At 50.4% G+C, this 23969-nt stretch overlaps 1 protein-coding gene across 2 annotated transcripts in view; it reads right to left on the bottom strand.

Moving 5' to 3' along the window:
• The window catches only part of MAPKAPK2 (MAPK activated protein kinase 2), a 44205-nt gene extending 24956 nt beyond the window's left edge, over positions 1–19249 (bottom strand). Inside the window, exon 1 of one of the 2 annotated variants that reach the window (XM_032878180.1) lies at positions 18697–19249. In XM_032878180.1, coding sequence (XP_032734071.1) covers positions 18697–18981 — 285 coding nt within the window. In that variant the 5' untranslated portion in view covers positions 18982–19249. The remainder of the gene's footprint in view (positions 1–18696) is intronic. The other variant, XM_032878181.1, reaches the window with a different exon arrangement.
• Between the last annotated feature and the right edge of the window lie 4720 nt (positions 19250–23969).

Below are 23969 nucleotides of genomic sequence, written 5' to 3' on the forward strand. Positions count from 1 at the left end.
CACACCTTTTTAAAACCTCTCAAAGTGGTGTTGACCTAGAGTCAGGTGAATTTTTCTCGAATCACTGGGCAGCTCTCCCGGAGCAGGGAGACTGTACTGCCATTGCTCAAACAGTAGTCTGTAAGAACGTTCCTAAGTAATAAGTAAAAAAGGGATCCTAGAAATGTCAGCAGCACTAGGGTTTACAAAGTCAAATGGATTCTTTTACTACAGAACTTCTCAGAGCCTTTAAAATGTTGATGTACATGCAGAGTGTTTCCCAGATTTATCTTCTCACAGAGCATCCCGGGATCGGCGTTACCACCACCAAAGCAGTCCAGCACCATCTGGTGCTTGGAGGACTGGGTGGCTCTTTCCTCCATGTTCCCCCCGACCCCCGAATGTAGCTCTCCTACCACTTGGAGGACTGTAAGAAAAATTTTTGCGTCCATGTTTTCCCTTCAATAAACTTCCAGTGAACAGACGGGTGAGCAGATTAATGGGCAAACACACGCTTGTGGAATCTTAACCATTCAGTTCAACTAGATAAGTTTCTGCAAGGACCATTAGAACTTGATCGGAGGGACCAAACCTCTGCACAGGCCAAGCCAACATTGGCTGTAATTGTCGATGCTTATTTCACTGATGTCACTTAGGTCAACCCTAGGTGAGCCAGTGGGTTTCATTCCTTTATCAAGTTTCCTCCTAAACTACCCCAGCTGTTTTGTGTTTGACTCTATGGGCAACGTACACACCTGTGGTCAGTAAGAGGTCACCACAGTGTCACACATGGTCTGGGAGAGCTCAGCCACCAAATACCACTAATCTCAACAGAGACTGAAAGGGATGGCAGGCAAGGGTTCTCACCCAACCCTCTTCCCACCATGGGCTAGATACCAATGGAGAAGCCACAATGAGTGACAGACATTCAGACATGACATAAATCATGTAAACATTTCCCAGAGAGTCTAATATTTTTGTATTCAAACTATATACAGGAGTGCCTGGATGGCTCAGTGGGTTAAGCCTCTGCCTTCGGCTCAAGTCATGATCTCGGGGTCCTGGGATCAAGCCCCACATCAGGCTCTCTGCACAGCGGGGAGCCTGCTTCCCCCTCTTTCTCTGCCTGCCTCTCTGCCTACTGTGATCTCTGTCAAATAAATAAATAAAATCTTAAAAAAAAAAAAACACTATATACATATATATGTACATACGTATACCTCGGATTGTCTCTGGATCTGATAGCAGTCTCCCCCAAACCCACTCCCTGAAAAAGATGTTTTTGTCAGCCCGTACCCCAGATGAGTTTGTGGAAAAGACCCTCCGCGGGCTCTCTGGTTTCCCGAGGTGGGCTCTCTGCTTCACTCACGAGGAAGCAGACTGTGAAAGAGTGTCTCCCACTGACCTCAGCCGCTGAGCAGAGGCAGGTGTCCTCGTGACAGGATGCAGGACACTCTCAAGGCCGGCCACCACCCGCCCCCCCCACACACACACACAGGAAGCCTCTGCCTCTTGAGCAGTTGCCCAGGTTCTGAAGAGACGGTCTGTTCCTGGTACACACATTTCTTAGAACAGTGGAGCTGGGGATTGTGGTTAGTATTTGGGCAGCAACAAGAGGCTGGGGAATTCCTCCTGCCCTGGTTCTGACTGAGGAAGAGAAGAGGCCCGAATGTCAGCTCTTCCCTCTCAACCCTAGTAGCATCACAAGAAAACAAGAGGAGGCCCCGCCAGGCAGGACGAAACCATCTCTATTTATCACTGGACACAAAGCATGCTTCTTCGCCTGAGAGAAGGTCCCCAGTTTAGTCCTACACAGTTTTTCCAAATTGCTCTTCTTGCCCACTGGGCAAAGTAAGTCTAATCTATACAGACCGGGAGTGAAAGGGAACACAGACGGCTGCTCCTGAAGAAGCCCCCCGCTATTCCCCAGGCAGTCAGTCCCAGGCCCCACAGCAGAGAGCAGAAACAGAACATTGCCTTTCCAGCCCCCCACCCAGGCCGAGTCCCTGGGGACCCACTCCGGGTTAGACAGAGCCCTTTGGCTCCACTCATTACTCCATTTATCTTAGCTGAGCAGGCTTCTGTTTGGATGTAGCTGTTTCTGAAACAGACACTTTAATTCTTGATTTCAGAAACTTTATTGTTTAAATATCAGTTTTGCCTCGAGGCAGCCAAAGCTCCATGCCCTGCTTGTTAATTATCAGCTGCTAAACAGCACTTTTCTCCCAGGAGCTGCTGGGGCCCGAGGCCACCACAGAGAGAAAGCGGTGCTGGGTGCTAAGAGATGGGCTGCAGCTTCCCCGTGGCAGGCACATCAGAACCCAAAAGACACACAGACAAGGAAACTAGCCCACGTCTGTGGGCACACACGACACCTCAGCTAAGGACCTGGCACTGTGCTTTGCACTGGAGGATTCCCAATACACGAGACACAGTCCCTGTGCTCAAGGAGCTCAGAGTCTAGCAGGGAAGGACACACGAGTGGATGCCAAGTTCGTAGCCGACTTACTGCTAGTGTGAACTGGTGCAGCGAAGGGAGTTATTCTACCTAGAATTGGGACTAGGGAGCAGATAAAACGTGAGCTTCGGAGGAGAGCTAGAGCTCTACCAGGATATGAAAGGACAGACAAAAGGGAGGCCCAACAGAAGATCTGCGAGCATAAGAATGCACTCAGAGTGGGAAGCAGTCATTTCTGAAAGGGTGAGTGTATGTGTGTGAGGGGTGGGGGTGGGAAGGAAGGTCAAAGCCAGCTTGTTTGAGTATCATGTTAGGAGTCTGAAGCATTACCCTGGAGACAAGGGGAGGGTGCCCCTGAAGGTCTCCAAACAGAAGAGAGGTTTGTGGTCCTATCTGCCTGGCAATGCTGGCCGAGTGTCTCAATGCCTCTGAAGGAAAACAGATCAGTGCCTTCAAAAAGCAAGTGTTAGCCGTGCAGGAAAACAGGGACTCTTTCCTGGGGGGTAGTAGGCAGAGAGGCGGAGGGTAAATGTGGTCCGTACCAACCCCTGGACTCTCCACGGACGGGGTCCACTGCGACATGGACCTTTCCTCTATCTCTGAGCAAGGCCTGATGATGAATCGGAAGGATGCTGCAGTGAAGTCTCATCTCTGCGTCTCCCTCGAGCGCTTGGCAGATCAAATACTCTGAAAACGTGCCATGACGTTGGGCCACAGGCTGTGTTCAAATATCTGCATTAGACTGAGTACAGGAGATGGGACTGATGCATTCTGTTAGGCTCCAGAAAGGGCAACGAACACGAGGGAATATTACAAGCTCAGGGAACCAAATTTTGAACTCAATAAACACAGAACTTTATCAACTTTTTTTTAACAAGCAATTTTTTTTTTTAATGGTAAGGTTTTCTTGAAAAGCGGTGAGCTCCCCATCACTGGAGGGACTGAAGCATCATTCCATAGATCAGGGGTGGCCAAGCCCAGGTGATTATCAGATAGAATGCACATTCCTGAATGCCAGCTCTGCAGTCTCGGACTCAATGAGCTACAAAGAGTGGGGCCCAGGAATCCACATTTCAAATGTTACCCAGAGGTGATTCTGATAATTGACTTAGTTTGGGAGCCCCTGGGTAGTTGACCATTTGCTGGGATGTAGTCCTAAACAAGACAAACTAAATACTATTTAAGGTCCCTTTTTAAATTATTACCTTCTCTTTTCCCTCTTACCTGGGCCTTAAAACCTCTCCTTGTGCATTTCCACAAATCCCTTTCCAGCTCAGATAATTCTTTACCAGGGCGTAGAACGATTACCTCAGAGGCCAGCACTGTCTAAGAGAAGGTTCTGTGGTGACAGAATGATCTCTATCTGTGCTACCCAGTACAGTGGCCACTAGCTATAGAGACTACTGAACCTCTGAAACATGGCTAGTGCTACAGAGGAACTACTTTTTAATTTTATTTATTTAATTTAAATAGCCGCGTGTGGCTAGGGGCTCTGCTATTGGCCAGAGCAGTGTCCTGTGGAAACAGGGCTTCCGTATTCACTGTGGGATCCAGGTAAACAAGCAAACTCCCTTCACCACCACCTCCCAGAGCTGACTTCCAGCCTGCAGCACCCTACTCGAGGACAGGGAGACTGAATTCAAAGAAAACAGCAGGAAAGGAGGAGCTCTATGTCAGCTGTACCAAAGACAACAGGTAGAGAGAACAAAGAGCCCAAACTAAAAGGCTCACCCCTAAGGCCTCTGCCCTTCTCTGCCCCGGAAAGCAATGAACAGCAACAGCACTAGTGTCCCAGCAGCCACCACCCACCCCAGGCGGTGGGGCATTTCCCAGCTTCCTGAGAGCAAGCAGACCTCATTCTCAGGGATGACTTAGAACATCCCTTGGTTGACTAAAGTTGGAGTCCCAAAGGTTTGTAGGGAACTTTGGGCTGTTTTGGGGTACAGAAATGTAAGAAAGAGAAAATGAATCACACAGAAAAAAAGAAAAGAAACACAACCCCAAACCCACTATTTTTCCAGACCTCAAAATTTTTCATCAGGAAAATACATCATCTGCACACTTTCAAACGTAACTGGATTCCTGCCCAGGTATAGTACAAAGGCCAAATTCAAACCTGACTGAGAACTCTAGATTTACACTGTGGCCTTCCAGCCTTGATCCCCGCCTCCCACATTTCAGGCCCTTTTGCCCAGCATCTGCTTAGACACAAGCTCTGAATCTACCACAAAGTGTGGTTACCTGAGCCGAGAAGTATTGCCTCAACCTTTGGAACACCGAACGACCGCAGACCAATGCGGCAGCAGGAGAGGCCAGGCGGGTATCAGGAACCATCTGGCCTATTTAAACAGCTCTCACTGTCAAGGACAGGCCACCAAGCATCCCTCCAAGTAGCCAGCCTGATGCAGAGACACAGTCCCTCAGAGGAGAGGACACTGACGGGGAGGAACAGGGGAGAAGGGGTGAAAGAAAGATGGGCTACAAAAAGCACGGTGAGGGGGGAGTGAGGCGATGACCTTCATCAAAGACTAGGTACTGTTTCTGAAGTTTACTGGAAGATGGTTTTCCCCTTCTATAAAAAGAAAAAAAAAAAAAGAAAGAAAGAAAGAAAAGAAAAGAAAGGAAAGATCATGTTGCAACTTCCTTCACCACAGCACCGGCTCAGGAAAAAAAAACCCAGGCCTTGCTTCACTTTCCCAGCTGCACTAACCGTCACCTCCATCCTGAGCCCTGAGTGCTGAGGCCTTGAGAGACAAGAATCAAAGATGGCCAGAGCCTAGAGTCACACAGCCACCCCATCACCCTGCGAGCCGCCTGTCCACATCTCCACCTGAGCAGCTGAACACAGGGTGGGATGAGATTCTTCAGAGCAAGACAGAAGTCCTGTAAGGGCCCAGAGGCCGACCAGCAGGCTCTGCCACAGGGTCAGCGCGGCCATCTCTTTTTATTACCCCTTTCCTCCCTGGCTCTGCTGGATGCTCGGCCAACACCCAACCCCAAGCATTTCCTATTACAAGAAAGATCCCTGGAAGGAGATCCTCTCTCTTCCCACAGCCAAACAGGAGATGGGAGTACCCAGTGCAATTCCTTAACAACCCACGCCCACTGGCAAAACTTTAATCTGCGTCCTCCCCTGGGTGTGTCCCAGGTGTGATTCCATGATGTGTCCTCTGCCTAGGCCAGGCAAAAGTGACCCCGTCCCCTAACCCCTTCCATCCTGAGGAGCCCATCCCATGTCTCCATGTCCTCTGGGGCCACCCTATTGCCCTGACCCCACCACTTATGCACCAGAACCTCCCTGAATCTCTTTCTCTGTATGGAAACCCCAACATCAGACCACGTGGCCTCCTTGTGTCAGAAATTGTCAAATGGGAATATGTGTGAAAGGGTACAATCCAGATTGTGGGGGGCAGTCTTTTTCATTCCTTACACATACACACACACACACACACACACACACACACACACGTTCACTCCCCTTCTGAATGGAAGGTTCCCAAAGGCAGTGCCCATTCCTTATCCTTGTAGCAATTTGCACAAAGTAAGTATCCCATAAATATTTGATGATACAACATAAATTGCCAGAGCAACTAAGTACTAAATTATAATGGATTCATGGAGGAACCACTAGCGAGGCAGTAGCACAAACTGAAAGAAGCCCAGGTTTTAGAGTAAGACACTCCCATCATTAGCAGCCCCAGGGCTTGGAACTTAACCCGCTGCCCCTCTTCCCTCCCAGCATTTCCAAGGTGCACTCAAACACCACCTTCCCAGTAAAGCCTCCCCTGAGCCACACACACATTCTCAGCATTCCTGGGCCTACTGCCCTCCTTTCTTTCTGCCACCATCTCTATCACCATCTGATAGGTGGTATCATTTAATTGATTGCATTTTGTCAGTCTCCCCTTGCTAAAATGCAAGCTCCATGCAGACAAGATTTTTTGTTTCTTTCTTTCTTTGGTACACTTAATGTATCCCTGGGGCCTATAATAATTTATAGCAGTTAGCAGATATTCAGTAAATCATTGCTAATGAATGCATTGTTCTGAACATGTGATCACGTTTCCTCTTCTGTAAAATGTAAGTATTCTGTAAATATTTTTACTTTGCTGTATTATTTTAGGGTTTAGCAAGAAGATTAGTAAAAACCCAACACCATGCCTGACACAAAGTATCTGCTCAATAAAGACTTGTTATTAATCTGGGAAACCTTGACAGTGTTGCTAAACCTTCCACAATGATTCAGCTGTAGCATTCAGCTACAGAAGACTGAAGACTGTTTATGTATCAAAGTCAATCTGCTGTTCCCATCTATCCTTAGGGAGGCTGCAAAAGTCATCCTCAGCACTGCTAATTAATTTTCTTGAGTGGTAAGTTGCTTCAATCTCAGAGGGATAGAAGGCACCCTAAGGCAAATCCTGCTTAGAAAGGCAGGAGTCTAGTCTAAGCTGCTAGAAAGAATCAGCCCTCATTGTTCCAAATTCCTCTCATCTCATATAGCAGAGGTATTAAAGGGGTCTAAACCCAAAGGGATGACCCTGACTAGTCTCCCCTTCAAGGCTAATCCTGCCATCTGGGCCTCCTGATGGCCCGTCAGCAGGGAAGACAGGAGGCAGGCATGGGAGAGAATACATGTTTATAAACACTGGTTGAATGGCTGAATGAATAAAAAAATACTACAGCCCGGGGAAGGTTGATGGACCACTGGCCTACACAAAGTGAGGGCAGAGAGGAATGGTCAATCCCCACTACCTGGAACCTGGGCTGCCCACCTTCTTCCCAGTGCGGGGCTGTGTTCCCAGCAGTGGGGTGACAGAAAGCCCTTTGTGAAGTGGAGGTGTCCTCTGAGATCAAGTCTGAGACCAAGCCGGAGCCCTGCGATTCACAAAGGAGGAAACTGAGTGAGGCCCAGACATGTTCTCAGACCTGCTGAAGGCCACACAAGCCGGTCTCTTGGACATCAGTCCTGGTCTGTGTCTCCTACAAACCTGTGGCATGGAGTTAAGTTGCCCCATGAGATTCAAACCTCTGACCTCAGACCTGGCAACCTGGTACTCAACACTGGTCTTCTTGCAACACACAGGAGCAAGGCCAGCTGTCACATCACCTTGGACTGCATGTGTGTGTCTCGGCTTTGTCTGGAACTAACCAAAAGATGCCAAGAGCTGCAAGAGAGCTGGTCAGTTCCACATCTGTCCCTCCCCCAGTTAAAAGTCTCTGAGAGGCAGAAGGGTCATCCCTGTAGTGAAGCAGGAAAAGGAGGGGCTCTGGAACAGGGAGGAGAAAGAGAAGAGGCATCAATGGGAAACTGTGGTCAGGATCCTTACAAGAAGGAGAAATCCGTTAGCAGAAACAGAAGGTATCAGCTTGAGTCAGCAGATCCGAATGTGTGGAGGGAAGAAATGCCCAGAAGACTGTTCTGCTATGAATGGCTTTTTAACAGGCAGGAGGAAGAACAGGGACAGACACTTGGGGGGCCTGAACTATACCCCTGGCTCAGTCTCAGACAGCCTAGCCCCCAGGATTGTGCCATGCCCAGCGCCATCCCCCCACTCATCCAAGGATCACCATTGGGACCTTATGTTTATGCAGGCAGCTCCCACTATTATTCAATTACCACACTTTTATTGGCAGCTAGGTATAATGCACAATGCCAAAATACTCCATGACTTTTTTTTAAGGAGGAAATAAGAGAATACAAAAATAATGAAGATGTGAGTCTTCAGGAACTTACAATGCAGCATTAGAAGGGCCCCTTGAACATGGGCAAATGGACTGAAAACAGAGGGAAGGGAAGAGTGTCTTGGCAAGTCTGACAGGGCAGAGTAGGGGAGAGCCACTTCTGGTGTGAAAGCTTTCATGAAAGTGGCAGCATTTGTACAGGGTGGAGTAGGGAGATACAGACAGGGGTGGGGCAGGGAGGCAAGGAAGATACAGATGGACAGATGGCATACACACCATGCATGGGCAAAGGTGACGGGGGCGGGGGAGGGGGCGGTACAGGGTTCTATTCAGGAAACAGCAAACGTAAGCCACTTAAGCTGAAATGCAGCAGGTATTCAGGAAAAATAAATAAATAAATAAATAAAATCAAAAACCAGATTGGGGTCAGATCAGGGAAGGATCTGGAAATCTCCTGTATTCTACAGCCAAAGTGAGCCCACTGAAGGGTTTGAGCTGGGAAGCTGTATAATCAGAGCTGGGTTTCAGACAAAGTAATCCCCCACGTGCTCCAAGACACCAAGGGGGCAAGATCTTCGTTCCCCAGTTGAGATCCTCAGAGGGAGTTATGTATTCCTCCTGGCCCCTACCCCATCCCCCTGCTCTCCATTCCTTCTATATCAAACTCTAGTTTATGTTCTTTTTAAAAATCTAAGGCAAGGTAACCAAAACAAGTCCTTGAAACCAGAAGGGTCCAGACACAGGCGAAGGAGCACTCATACACTCGTCCTCCCCACTAGGAGCCCAGGTGACTAGCACCCTGCCAGGGGAGGGGAACATGAAGGTATGAAGTCCCAGAGAATCCCACAGTCTCCGGGGGAAAGGCTGTGACGCTTGGCAGCCTGGCAGTCAGAGGGAGTAACAAAACTTCAGCATTTCTATAAATCTAAGCATTCACAACACAGGCGACCATACGCACTCATTCTGTCCCGGTATCCTTCTACCTTTCAGAGATCTGGGTGCCTGTGAGGACAGAGGCATGGCGAAGGGCACAAGATGACCCCTGCTACCATCGCCAGCACAGGAGAGCCGACAGGGTGCTCCAAGTTCCAAGGCCCGTGTGGCCTCTCCACCAGTCCACCTGCATTCCTAGGGTGCTCTACGTTCCACATGTGTGGCCTCCAGGGCCCAGGGCTTCCTCTCTACTTCCCTGCCCCCCACAGTCCCCTGAGCTCTGCGGAAGTCAGGCCTGTCAAGCAATCGGCAGATTTCTCCACTTAGAGAGGCTTCCCTTGCCCAGCTCCGCTGACGCCTGGCCTGTGGAAGCTACAAGCCTTCCTCTAAGAATTACAGAAGTCAGAGAGGGAGGCCCGGGACAGAGAAGAGGGAGGGTACGGTTACTCCAAGGACAGGGGCTCCTTCTGTCAGAGTTAAAAATAAACTCTTAGCAATTTACACCCAACTCCTCCCTCCAGAAGCCAATGGGCCTTGGCAGATAAATCTCTCCCTGCAGAGAAAATGAGGCCCCAGTGGGCCAGATGGGAGAAAGCAGCCCATGCAGACATGGTCCAGTATGTGACTCTAGCTGAAGCCAGAGGTCCCCAAAGACCCACCTAGGCTCCTATTACTCTTCCTCACCTCCTCTCCCAAACATCCCCAAGTTCAGAAAAAAGACGCAAAACCCTTGTTTGCATGGTTAGTACCACACCTGCCGAGGATTAGGTGAATCAGGAAGAAGAGAATGCCAAAGTCAAGCTAAAAGAAGTGCTCTGCCCACTATCGCTCAGTTCTGCAGGTACCGCAGCTACCTGAGCCCCCTCCCCTCGCCTGCACAGGACCCCCCAGCAGTAAGGGAGGAGGCTGCCTCAAGGGGCTTCCGTGGGCTCAGATCAGCAGTAACCCTGCCTCCACTGTCAGGAGAGAGGAGAGACCCCTGTTCTCTGTGACACGGTGCAGGTGGCAAAGCTGGAAGGCCAGAGGGGCTCTGGCCTGACCCGGGAAGGAGGCCCTGAGGGTCAGGGCCCAGTTAGCCCTGGAAGCTAGCAGGATGAGGTCACACCCCTGAGCGTAACCTGAAGCCCCACACTGCAGAGGTGGAGAATAAGCTCTGCAACAGGGCAGGAGGCCCAGGGCAGGGAGGCGGCTCAGTCACAGGCAGTCGGGGTGAGGGCCACGGACAGCCTCATGAGGGGCTCTCCTACTCACCCCCACACCCCTTCTGGCAGGGGGGCCTGCTGGCCAGAGCAGCTTGGAGGAAGCCAGAGCAGGAGGAAGCCCAGGCGAAAATCTCATCGACTCCAATGAACTTGGGCGCCCTCCCCATAAGCCTTCGCCTGATGGAGAAGCAAGGCAGCTCCACGGAGCCTTGGCACGCACTGCCCTCTTCTCACACAGCCGAGGCTTGGCAGGGGCTTGGGGGCAACTTGCTTTACTGAGTGAGAGGAGTGGGACAGGCTACCTGGAGAAGCACCAGCCATGGCTCACTCCCAGCCACAGTGGAAGGGGGCAGACAGGGAGACCAGGTGCAAGGAGAGAGATGCAGGTCTGCGGTGTGGCAGTTAGACCTGGGGCCAACGGCAGGGCTGGGTGGTGAGGGGAGACTGCAGCAGTGGCAAGCTTATTTTTAGCTGTTGGGACAGAGGGGCTGAGTAACAGTTCCAGGCCCTGGGCGGGAGGCCAGGTTGCAAATGTCCCATGTGTGGGCTGGGAGCCCAGTGACACTACGGATCATCACAATGGCCATGAGGTGACTGACGCCATCACCTGCTGCAGAGGGGTGGGGGGCAAGGTGCCCCAGAGGAGCATGAAAGCGGAGGAACCGGCAGGGGCTTGTCAGCAGATCCCCTTTCCCTTTGCTTTAGGTTCAAAAGACTCAATGGAGACAAGTGAAGCAGAGAAGGCATCAACAGCACAGGCCCCTGTGTTCCCCTCATGTTCTCTGAGACCAGAAAAGGCCACACAGTTTCCGTCTTTAGCCACCACTCCTCACCTTCCAGATGAGTGCTGCATGGACACTGGCCACGGAGATGCCTGGGATGTCCCTCAAGAGTAAGATGCCCTTTCATATGACCCTTCTAGGCAGCTCAGGTTCCCAGCAGAATAAACACAGAGCTTGGCCAGTCTTAGAGGGGGACAAGAGTTACAGATAGGGTTTGACCTTAGGGCTGTGTCCCAGGCTCTCCCCACTGGCCAGATAGCACACAGAATGTTTACTGGATCAGAGAATAAAGACCCCAACTGCACCACCAGAGGCTGTGTCCAACCTTATTTTGCTTTCCACTGTGTGTCTTCTTCGTCCAACCACGTATGGTGGCCTGGCACCCAGGACCCCACACTCCAAAGCTTCAGGGATGAAACTACTGCTCAGGTGAGCAGGAAGTGAGCAGGAAGAAGAGGAAAGAGAACAGCCAGCACCAGGTATCCGTCTCTCCTCTTGCTTCTTTGGACTTCTGATATCCAGTCTTACACTGTCTTGGCATGGGGTGGGGTGGGGGGGGTGGTACTTGGATGTAAATCCTAATTTCCTCATCAGCTTAGGCAACAGTCCCCACCTCTCACCTCTGCACAGCTCCCAGCCCACACTGTATCTCTGGGTGAAGGAGAAGACCCCCGTCTGGAGGAGCCCAGCCACAAGCCAACACAAAGCCTACCTGGTGGACAACAGGTTAGGTCGCAGCCCTCACCAGCCGGGTGCCCCCGTGCCTGCACAGCCAATCACTGCGGCCATATTTGGCCCCACACCTCAAATGGGAAACAAGTCTCCGATGGAGAACATAAAGAATTCCTCATCTCCACCATGAGACACAACTATACTAAGATTCCTCTGACTTCAAGGGAAGACTAGATCCCCACGCCACCCCCGCCCCCGAAGTACACAGCCCGTCCTCTCTGCTGAGGCACTAGCTGGAACACTCTCCCAGTCTTCACACGAGAGAGGGAGCAGCTGGTCAATGATGATTATTAATTAACTGGACACAGCCACCTCAGAGCCTAGCATCAAGCCTATCAAAAGGGCATCCACACCGGCGCAAGAGCTGCTGATGGTCAGACACGGAGAGGTCAGCAAGTCATCCTGCCAGCTCTCAGCCTCTTGCCCCCGGCACAGCCTTCTACCACCCCCCAATGCCAGTGCTCAGGAGTAATTTGTAGCCTGACCTCTGACGCGCACACCAAAGCCTGGAAAACTTAGCTGACCTACTCAAGGTCACGTGGCCAGTTAGCAGGACACATAGACTGTGCCCCTTTTTTTGCTTTCTTCTCTTCTCTAGCACTTAACCAATAATAAGAAACTCATCTCTAAAAATTTGTATCCAAAGATATATCTTAAAATGCAAAATATCAGTATCCCTCTAATGATGAGAAGAGATACAAAATTTGGGTTACATGCTTGGTGTACATCAAGCTGCCCAGTGGCATGGCCCCTTCTCTTTACCAATGTCCCCATTTATGAGGTGACCTATGTAGAAAAAGCCTAGTGACCACTTAGTTGAGCTGAGAGTTGCGCTGCAAGGGCCATAATCCCTCTAGCAACCAAAAAACCAAAGGAACCCAGACTAAGAGGAGGTCCCAGGAAACTACGTCCCTGATTAAGACACAGGGTAAGACCCTGGACATAGTGCTGACCCTTTTCTGACTGGCCTAACCACCTGCTCTGGGAAGATGGAAGCAGTCAAGAAAATGACCAGGGAGTGTCAACAGCTCTAAGGTGCAAGGAGATATGGGTGTCTTTACCACCCGGGCTTACATCAATACCAAGAGCAGCCACAGCCCCTTCGAACACAAAGAACAGCTCTGCCCGGCCTGCCCACCTCCCTCCTAGAACAAGCTCCTGGAAGGGTGCAGACCAGGGAAGAGAGGGAAAAAGAGACCCCCACGTGGCCCTTGGAAGGGCCCTGAATCAGGACCTCAAACCACAAGGGACAGTCCTGAATCACAACACGGGAGGGCCTCGGGACTCGTGGAAGGACTCCAATGTGATGCCAATGCCCTGTCCTTCCCCACAGTGGGTGACATTCCTCCTGGCACGGCCTCCATACATCCCTGGGATTTGCAGGTGACAGGAACTTTAGCCCCTCCTCCAACCCCAGGATTTGGCTGGGGATTAAGTCTGCAGTCGCAAAGCTTGGCTCCTCCAAGCCTCTCCCTGAGTCCCTACACCTGCTTCTTAAGTAGACTTGCCAACTGATGATGGGTCAAGTCCTCCAGTCCCAACCAGTCAAAACCTCTTAATCATGGGCACCAACACCTTCTTCCTCCCAAAAAGGAGCTTCTTCATTTCCCAGGCACCCACCAATACCTGGTCCTGAGGCCTGGGGCTGCTTTTCTCCTCCCTTCTGTCAGCCACTGATCCCAGATCTTAGCTGGAGATTATTTTCAAGCTCCATCAAAGCCCAGAATTCGCAAGTGAAAAAGGACCATGATCTGACCCAACTTTGATCCTGCTTCAGTGGACGCCAAGAGTCCGACTGCAGTAAATAGGGGCCAAGGGCCCATGAGAAGGAGGGGGTCTCTGAAACTAGAAACTTAGACCTCCATGGTCCAAACCTCAATGATCTGTCATCCTTCTGTTAGTTTACTTCCTGCCCCTCAAATATTATAACAACTACTTTTAATATAAAGCTAGGTTAGGGGCACCTGGGTGGCTCAGTGGGTTAAGCCTCTGCCTTCAGCTCAGGTCATGATCTCAGGGTCCTGGGATCGAGTCTCACATCGGGCTCTCTGCTCCACAGGGAGTCTGCTTCCCCTTCTCTCTCTGCCTCTCTGCCTACTGTGAGCTCTCTCTCCGTCAAATAAATAAAATCTTTTTTTTTTTTTTTTTTTAATAAATACATAAAGCTAGGTTAGGTTCAATTCTGGGCCACCAACCCTACTTGGTCTTTGCCCACCTGATCTCCCGTTCTTCCCTCGGGGCCAGCATCACCAGCCGCTCCTACAGACCTGCTCATACTTCAGAGGCCCAGCAATGAACTGTCCGTGGCTCCGAGGGTCCTCAGAGATTTCCCTTCCAAAACTCTTCTAGCCTCAACCACACGATTTCACCTCTAGACCAGCACAATGCAGCAGAACTTTCTAATAGGAGGAGTATATACTTCCGTGTTATCCAGTTCAGCAGCCAGTAGCCACATGTAGCCACTGGAGACTTGAAAGGTGGCTAGCTGATTTTCTATTTATTTTTTTTAAGATTTTATTTATTTATTTATTTGACAGAGAGAGATCACAAGTAGGCAGAGAGGCAGGCAGAGAGAGAGGAGGAAGCAGGCTCCCCGCAGAGCAGAGAGCCTGATGCGGGGCTTGATCCCAGGACCCTGGGATCATGACCTGAGCTGAAGGCAGAGGCTTTAACCCACTGAGCCACCCAGAGGTCCCTGATTTTCAGCTTAATTAACATTAGTTTAAATAGCCATGCATGGGTATTGGCTGCCATATGGGACAACACAGACTGCATCTGTTAATGCCTTCTCCAAATCGGTTTCTTGACCCCTCAAGTTTTAAGGCACTTTAGATGACTAAGCATATAGCAGGATGCTCAGTGAACTGTTAACAACCTATAAGCAAAGGAGATATAAAAGAGGCTAATTTGGGGCACCTGGGTGGCTCAGTCAGTTTAAGTGTCCGACTTGATTTCAGCTCAGGTCACACTCAGAGCCGTGAGATCGAGCCCTACCTTGGACTCGGTGCTGGGTCCGGAACCTGATGGAGATTCTCTCTGTCTCCACCTCTGCCATTTGCCCCACCTCGTGCTCTCTTCTTTAAAAGAGGCCAACTTAGTGAGTGAAACCTTCCTCACCATGCGATTTCATCTGGCAAACCACATCTGGGAACAGCGCCCCTCACACAGCCGTGCTACCCAGTGTGCTACCCAGGAGGTATTCAAGCATGAGGTGTGCCGGTGGGATGCTGCCTGTCCTTCGGGGCTGTGGGAGCTCTGTGCCTCCCTGTGTGTCCGGAACAAGCACGCGAGGTTCCGATTATCTCCCCTTTGGAGCACCGGAGGAAGCCCCACCACAGTGACACACAGTGACCTGGGGAGGGAGAACCACTGGAGAAAGGAAAGGAGAAGACATCACAGGACCTTGTTTTCTCTCTAATCCACGCAATGGAAAGATAAACAGAGATAAGGTATGACAACATTCTATATTTTGTAAAGCAACAGCACCCTTCAACTAATCAGAGTCATGCAGCAGAGAGGGACAACAGTGCCAGCTTTAATTAAATTTGTTCAGCTAATACCCAAGAGTCACCATGACACAGTGAAGCAGGAAGCAGCTGAGGAACCCCAGGGGGCATACAACCAATTATTACACAAGTGGGTTGAGACTAGGTGTCCTTACCAAAGAAACAGTTAATATGATTCCTACGTTCTTCTACAAAAAATAATAAGATTTCTTTCAAACACTCCCTAAAAGGGGTGGAGGTGGTATGATTTTTTTTTTTTTTTTTTTAAGCTGGTTACCTAATTTAAAACTCATGAAGCTGCTGAGTTGGTACATAAGCTGCCCCTCCAACTTCGGGGATTACTGCTGGGGGCGCAATAAATACCCACCCAGCACCCCCTCGCCAACAGTCAAGGGGGTCAGAGAGCAACTCCTGAGGCTTGAGGAGCTCTGGAGCAGCAGCCAACCCCAGGTCTGGGCCTGTGGACGCCACTGCAGTTATGAAGTGGGAAGGGGCCTGAGACAGGGAGTCGGGCATCCCGAGTTCTAATCCTGCCTCGGCCAAGTGCATGGCTCTATGACCTCAAGTGATTTCTGCTCTGGGTCTTGGTTTTTTCATCTGCAAGACAAGGGGGTTAGACGAGATGACCTCTGAAGTCCCTTCCGGCTCTGAGCAAGTGCGAGTATGACTCAGAACGTAGCAACAGCAGCCAGGAGAGATGGCGAGGTGAGGTCACGGCACCCACTAAAAGCCCTGAAATGTTAGCTCTCTGAGGTGGAGGTAGAAAAGCAGCAGCAAGAGCTGGGACTTTTTTTTTTTTTTTTTTTTAAAGTACTGATTTCCCTCAAGAGGGCTAAGAGGTCACCAGACCTCTTAGCCACAACCTCCCATCCACTCTCGGAGCCGTGAAGCAGCAGAGATCAGAACCGCATCCGAGACCGTGCCCCAGTCCTATAGCTCCTGTCTCGAATCCCCAGGAACAACCTAACACACAATATAGAGTAGAGGTCTGATCCCTTTTTCCTCACTTTCCCAATGGGGCAATCCATCCTAGCCCACAACCTCCACCCCCCTTGTTTTATAATCAAAACACTCCTGGTTTTGAAAATCATTCTACTGCTCAGCACCTAAGGTTAAGTTCATCAAGATTCAAGATCTAGAAATCTCTTTGGTGTATGTCTCAAACAGGATTCTTTGGACCAGCTTCTCCCCACAAGCTGTAATTATGTCTTAGCCAATATTTGGATATGGAAGTGCTGTCGACACTACTGTCGGTCTCGGAATGCCTCGTACCTTCTTTCTTCCACTATTATTAAGTTTTTACACAAAGATGTGTGGGAATCTACAATTTAACAGTTGAGTCAACTTATAAGATCTGGGCGCAGACTGCCTGTCAAAACAGACTGACTTCAATCTTCACCCACTTCTAACCTGAGAAAGATGAATTATGAGTGCTATTTAAAACACTGCCAGATTTTTCCTTTCAAAACTATTTACAGGAGGGGAATATCCAATCTCTGTCCTATTCATTACAAGAACAGAAATCTGAATTCCAACAGAAATCCGAATTGCCACTCTTAAACATTTTAGCGTGTGGTTTTCTGTGTCATTAAATAGAATAAAAAGAAGTGGAGAGCTTTTGTTCTGAAGTCTTTATACAATATTTCAGCTATCCAAGGGAATGAACAGCCTTCGTCCCCAAACTGCTGATGGGTGAAGGCAGATGGCCTCTCAGAGGGATAGAAAACTCTCCCAGAAAGAACGGCTGTCACGTCCTCACCGTTACAGGTTAACTGTGGTCAAAGAGTCTTCACTCAACACTACTCCCCAAGGTCAGAGCCACAGTTAAACCACCACTCCTCCTCCCAGTCCCCGCTTATGACTATGGAAAAAGTGGTCTAAGGCACAACAACCAAAAAGCCCACAGCAACAGCTTAGAGTAAAAGCCCAACGATCTGACAGTGCTGGGGCTAGCTGAAAGCTCTCCCCACCGAAGGAGGATGCAAGCATCAAGGAAATAATTTTAGAGGTCTTAAAATCTGGAAATCGGATCTGCTTGCTCTCTGCAACTGCAAACTGCCAGAGTTTTATTACATCTAATTATATATTCCAACAGTTCCACCCATCACACCTATCTGAGTTTTGTATTAATAGCTGAAATACAGCTGGTTGGGGGGGGGGGGTCAGCGAGGGGGAGGAGAAAAATACAACACAGGAAGTATTTTTCTCCTCCTCCAATCATTAAGACGCCCCAGGGGAAACAGGCCTGATGTGTCACCTTTAGAGATGTGGTTTGATCTGAAACCTGTCTGAGGGGAAAACCTTTTTAATGACCCTGAACACTGGCTCACACAGCAATGGGGATCCACCCATCTCATCAGACCTCCAAGTCCATTCTGTTTAACTTCTGAAATAGGTATTTTCTCTTAAATCCTCATCCCCACCCCACCCCCAACCACCACACCCCCTTAAAAAAAAAAAAAAGAAAAAGAAAAAAGAGTTTGGGTTTCCTCAGCTCAGGGATAACGCTCCCTCCTACTGTCCACCAATCGCCTATGTCCAGGACTCAAGCGGCCATCCCCAATTTGCGGCATCAGCACCCGGCCAAGCCGCGTTTTAGAGACCGGGTTCACAATGATCAATGGAGCTATGGAAACAGCAGACATCACGCCGGAGCCTGCTGGCCTCCCATCTGGAGCCTCACAGGCACTGAAGGTAGGAGGGGAGCCTGCTCTCGGATCAAAACAGTCCCTCCCCCGCGCCCGGGGGGCGGTGTCCCCGCGGAATCTCCAGCCTGGCACCTCCCGGGCCGGCGCGCCCCAAGGCTGCAGGGCCGCGCTCGGGAGGCCCAGGGAAGTGAAATCACACATTCCGGCTCCCAAATAAGGAGCGAGTCTAAATAAACCTCAGCGATCCGACTTCTCCAAACTAACCGACCAACCAGCTCAATGAGTAATGGGCCTTTTGTGCCCGCAGAAAGAAAGAAAGGAGGGAGGAGAGGATGGGGAACCACAACCCCCGAAAATCACTTCCTTGCGCCGGGGTGAAATTAGCAGAAGTGGTCCCGAAGCCAACCGTTGCGCCTCGGCTGGATCCCGCTCAAACCCCAAAATGGCAGAGTCCTCACGAGTCCTTTCGGGTCCCGCCACTCACACCCGGAGGTGACCGGAAACTCAGTCTGGCGGCGTGGTCCTCGCGGACCTGACCTTCCCGGCTGCCCGCCCGCCCCTTGCCGCGCACTTGGCTCCCCTCGGGCGCCGGGACCGACAGCGGGGCCGCGGCCACTCCTCAGCGACCGGGTCGGACTGACACCGGGTCCGGGAAGGGTCGGCGCGATCGCGCCCGGCGACTGTGCGCTTCGGCCGCTCCGGAGCGCGGGGCGGGGGCCGTCCCCGGGAGCCTCCCCCGTGCCCCTCCTCCCCTCCCCCCGGCCCCGAACTTACTTTTAGGGCGAATTTCTCCTGGGTCCTCTTATTGAAGATCTGCAAAACTTTCCCGTTGATGCCCAGTCCCAGGACCTGGGTGGTGACCTTGTAGTCGTCGATGATGGCGTTCTTCTTGATCTGCAGGCTCGACTTGACATGGAACTGGGGAAACTGCTGCGGGGGCAGCGGCGGCGGCTGGGCCGGGGGGTGAGGCTGGGCCGGGGCGGGGGGCTGCGGCGGCGGCGGCGGCGGCGGGTTGGGGAACAGCACCGGCGGGGTCTGGCCTTGGGAGTTGGACAGCATGGTGCCCGGAGACGCGGGAGCAGAGGCGGTAGGGCCCGCGGCCGCCCCCTCCTCCGGCTCCGGACGGGGTCCCCGCCACCCCCCGCCCGGCTGCGAAGTTTGCTCCGGGCTGGAGCCGGCTTCCCCGTCCCGGCCCGGCTCCAGGCTCGGCGGGTCGCGGGGCTCCGTGGGTCCCGCCGTGCGCCGCTGCCGCCCACCAGCCCTGCTCCCTCCCTCCCACCCTCCCCCCGGGGGCCTGGCGCTCGGGGGACCGCGGGACGGCGGGGCCCGGCCCGGGGGGGAAGCGGCCGCGCGACAATGTACCCAGCCCGGGGGCCGGCGGCCGCGTCACAGCCTTGTCTGCGTCCGGGGCCGATCCTTAAAGGGGAGGGTCGGAGGGGCTGGGCTTGGGGAGGCGGGGCGGGGCCGGGGAGGTGTGGGCGTGGGGGAGGGGCTGGCCTTAAAGGGGAGGACGCAAGACCTCCGGAGTGTGGAGGGCGGGGCCTGCGGGCTAGGGCCTGGGGGGCTGAAGGACAGGGAATGGGGGCTGAGAAACCTTAGTTGGTAACCGATCCGGGCTGCGCAAAGGGAAGAGGGAGGTGTATGAAAGCGGCTGTATAATTCAGATGGAAGAGCCACTTTCTTCCAATTGTGCGTCTCTTTTAGACCGCAGCAGCCAATTGGGAGAAGGGGTGTATTTTGAAGGCGAGGGGTAGCTGACTAGTGTTAGCCACTGGAGATCTCGGGGTGAGCGGGAGTGACCGAGAATTACCGAATTACCGAGGTCCTTCGTCCTCGACATGGGTGTGAGGCAAATATTAAATATTTTCCAGACCATTTTCCTCTGAGTGTTGCACTTCTTTTCTCATACATTTATTTTTCAGTTAAAGATTTATCACAGTGTAACTATGAAGAATGTAGCAATTATAACTTTGAACTTTTTTTTCACGTAAATGAACTAAAAAAATAAAATGAAATGAAATAAAAAGGAAACTGAGTGGGAAAAGGATAGACTGACCTTCAGACTTCCTGTGTGATCCTGACCCAGCCATTTCTCCTCTCCCTCAGTGGGAAGAATAGCAGTACCTTTCCACCAGGTGTGGAGAGAATTAGATAAGACAACGCAACAAAAAGGAAGGTCTGGGAGCTAGGTTCTGATCTGCAGCGTGGAAGAGTTAGTCCCTGAACTGGCACCATTAGGAGAAATGGGTATTTTTTTTTTAAGATTTTATTTATTTATTTGACAGACAGACATCACTAGTAGGTAGAGAGGCAGGCAGAGAGAGCGGGGGGGGGGGGGAGCAGGCTCCCTGCCGAGCACAGAGCCTGATGTGGGGCTTGATCCCAGGACCCTGGGATCATGACCTGAGCCGAAGGCAGAGGCTTTAGCCCACTGAGCCACCCAGGTGCCCCAGAGGTGGGTATTTTTAGGAAGTCAAGCTCTAGTCCAGATTCGCCCCATACCTCTGAGGAAGATACCAAGGATCTAGCTGAGCCTATAGTAGCCCAGGGCAGGTGATTGGGGACGCTCTGAATAGAGGCTGCTGTTGGGTGTGGGGGGTGATCCTCAAACACAAGCCTGCTGACCTCTTCCCCGCTCTGACTGGTAGAACAGTTGAGAAATAAGACAAAGGAACCAGACAGGTGAAGACAAAACTTCAGCTTGATTACTGATAACCCAAAATTTAAAATGGGGCTTGAGCTATGGCCACATGTGGTCCCTAATGTGTCCCCCCAACACTCCAGAAGGAGTGAGAGGTGGAGCAAAAGGCAGGAGTTACCCTTCCAAAACAGTACAACTCCTTCCAGGCTGAGCAGCAGAGTTCATTCCATGGGGCTGGGAAGGAAACAAAGATAATGGCTCTTTCGAAGCAGAGTGAATTTAGGGGACAACTTAACTGTGTACAAGGTGCCATGCCCAGCCTCACAGGGGTAAGTGGTGTTAATCGATAGGGAAGAAAACAGGCAGGTATAATAAAACAGTGTGGCGAAAGCTGCATAGATGTGGGCTGGGAGCTGGAGGCGGAGGGATTCGCCTCCCAGCTGCAGTAGCTGAGGGCAGATGTGGTTAGAGAGCCCCCCACCCCCAACTCTTCAAAAACACAGAGACCACCTAGGCCGCAGAGTTTGGAGACCGCCTTCCCCTCTCGGGTTCTGTAGAATCACTATCACATCACCAAGGCACACGTGGGAGATGTCCAGGGACTGAGAGAGGGACAGATGCAAGGATGGGGAAGTAGAAAGCTCCAGCTGCTCAGGCTCTTTCTCTGCTGATGAAAGGTCCCTGGTCTGGGGCTGCTCCCAGCTCTGAGTTCGTTTTTTTCTGTCCACAGAAGAGTGTCACTGGGGGCTTCCCAGTGCTTGGCATTGAGTTTTCACCTGCTTCTCTCCACATGGCTAGAAAGAAGATAAGCTCTTCGCCCTTTCGGAGATAGGAAGGCACAGGGGAAAGAGAACAAGAGTTTTAGAGACAAATGACCTGAGTTCGAATCCATCCTCAAGTTGGGTTACCGTGAGTAAGCCGTTTAACCTCTCTTTGTATCTGAACAAATGAGAAAAATAATAACCTTGACTTTCAGGGCTGAGTGAGAATTTAATGAGATTGTATTTAAGAGAACCCTTCGTAAACTATAAATTATCAGGAAATATTATTATTATTATCATTATTATTATCATTAAAGCATAGCTGGCTGGTTCCTCTGTTCCGTGCCCCTGCCTGGGGATCTGTCCCTGATATCACAACTACCTTCCTAACTAGTTGGGACTCTGGGGAGATGCTGAAGCCCAGTGACCCAGGAATAACAAGCAACTGAAACCGCCGCTGGGGATCCCTCACTCAGTTACATGGGCCATGCAGGCCTCAGGGCACACAAGGACTCCAAGGGCAGGTCTGTGTGCATGTGCATAGAAGTTACATAAGCTGCATACAAAACGCACACCTACATGAACACAAACCCATCAGCCCAAGGTGTCTGGCATGGAGCACATGCCTAATGGGCGCATAAGAACCGGGAGTGAGCGGGGATAAAAGGGGAAGCACTCGGCAAGAGATCCAGACGTAAGTTCCCTTCCAGGCCAACTACTCATAACCTCACTGGAGTCCCTTCCCCCCACCGTCAGTTCCTTATTTCTCATCTGTGAAAAGCGATAACACATTTGTCCTGCCGACCTCATATAGCCACTATAAGAATAAAGTAAATTATTTTCCCTTAGGACCCAGAAGTCCGTAGTCCTATCCGTACAATGCCACGCTCTCAGTGATGTGTAAGGAACTTCCTAAGCAGTTTTTATGGATGTGTGGAAACACTTTGAAAATTAAAAGTGTATGCAAATAAAAAGTATTATTTTTGTCTAGTATTGACATGCAGACACATAAGCCATGCAATACTATACCCACAAAGCCAATGAAAAGACCTCATGTGCATAGAGTCAGGTTAATTTTAATCCTTGATTCACGACACAGCCTCATTATTGGTCCAGGTACCTCTACTTTGCTTTGGCTATTGGTTATTTTTAATAATGCAAGACGCACCTGTGAATCCCCTGCCCAAAATAAAGACTAGAGCTTTGACATGAAATAACTATGTGGTTCCTCCATCCCCACCCCAACCTACTTCTGTTTTCCCAGCCAAAAATAACCATTATTTTGAATCCTGTGTCCACTGTTCCCTTACTTTCCTTTTGCATTGTTTTATTTCATAAGGTATAGGTGTCTGACCTTCATAAAAGATAAAGCTGATGGGGTCTTAGAAGGGAGGTGGATAAGAGTGACATTGTTAATAAGACGAGGTTAGAAGAAAGAGATCTGGTGATGGTTTCAAAGTATTCCCTCCATTCTCATGGGGATGATGAAAATGATGATGGGGTGATATGGAGCTCAGTCTGTGCTCAGCCCTCCATTGGCCTCATCTCATTTAAATCTCACAAAGATCTGTGGCAGACTGCTAGTTATGTGGGCCAATACCCATTTCCCCCTCTTTGATAGTAAAGAACTTCCATTATTTAGTTAAGCACATGACTGCCCTGAGGAAAAATTACATTTCCCAGCCTCCATTACAATTGGTTGTCAGACTAAGTTCTAGCCAATCACTTATAAATGGAAGGGGTCAAAGGGAAGGGGTAGGTCCTCCTCCTTCTCTCCCTCTTTTCTCTTCCCCAATGGCTGGAATGAACAATTTAAGGGCTGTAGCTTGAGGAGCCATCTTGAGTCATGAAGTAGAGGCCATAGGTTGAGGATAACAGAACAAAAGGATAAAAGCAGCCTATGTCCTGGAGAGCACACATCCATCATATCATCCCTAAGCCACTGACCGACTTTTACATGAAGAATAGTAAATGTCCTTCTTGTTACAGTAACAGATATACTAGGTTTTCTATCATTCACAACCAAACTTAACTATTAGTTATCCCAACTATTATACAGCCCTAGGGACTATGTACTGTTAGTCTAATTTATTTGTTTTATAGGAGAGGAAACTGAGTCCTAGAGAAATTAAGTAACTTTCCTAGGGTCACAGAGTTCACAAAGGACAGATACCAGGTCTTTCTGATCTGAAGTCCATGGTCATGTCCCTCAGTCTAAACCCTGAGCAAATTTATAACCACACATCCTTCTTGTTTTCAGAAATACAGAATCTGCCATTTCTGGGCAGGAATGGCCCAAAGAGTTATGGGCTACACTTTAGATAAACTTTAAATCTCCCATCTCTTAGTTTCCTTCAACCTTCTAGCATAGATCTGTGTTCCATAGCTGGGCTCTGTTATGGGATAAACCTTGACTCCATGACAATCTCTCTTCTTTGAGGTTCCCCCACCCTGCCTTCACAACACCAGGGAGTAAGCAGCTCCTGTTTTACCATGATGTGGCATTCTGAATGGATGACAGAGGATAAGAATCTACAGAGGTAGATTTCTTGGAAATGTGCAGACAGCATGCTGCTGATGAGACAACATCCATAGGCTGCGAGATACGCGTAGGCACACAGATAAACCAGACTTCGGGTCTAATG

The sequence above is a fragment of the Lontra canadensis genome, unplaced genomic scaffold (assembly GCF_010015895.1).
Source record: "Lontra canadensis isolate GAN:19392208 unplaced genomic scaffold, GSC_riverotter_1.0 scaffold63, whole genome shotgun sequence".
Lineage (NCBI taxonomy): Eukaryota > Metazoa > Chordata > Mammalia > Carnivora > Mustelidae > Lontra > Lontra canadensis.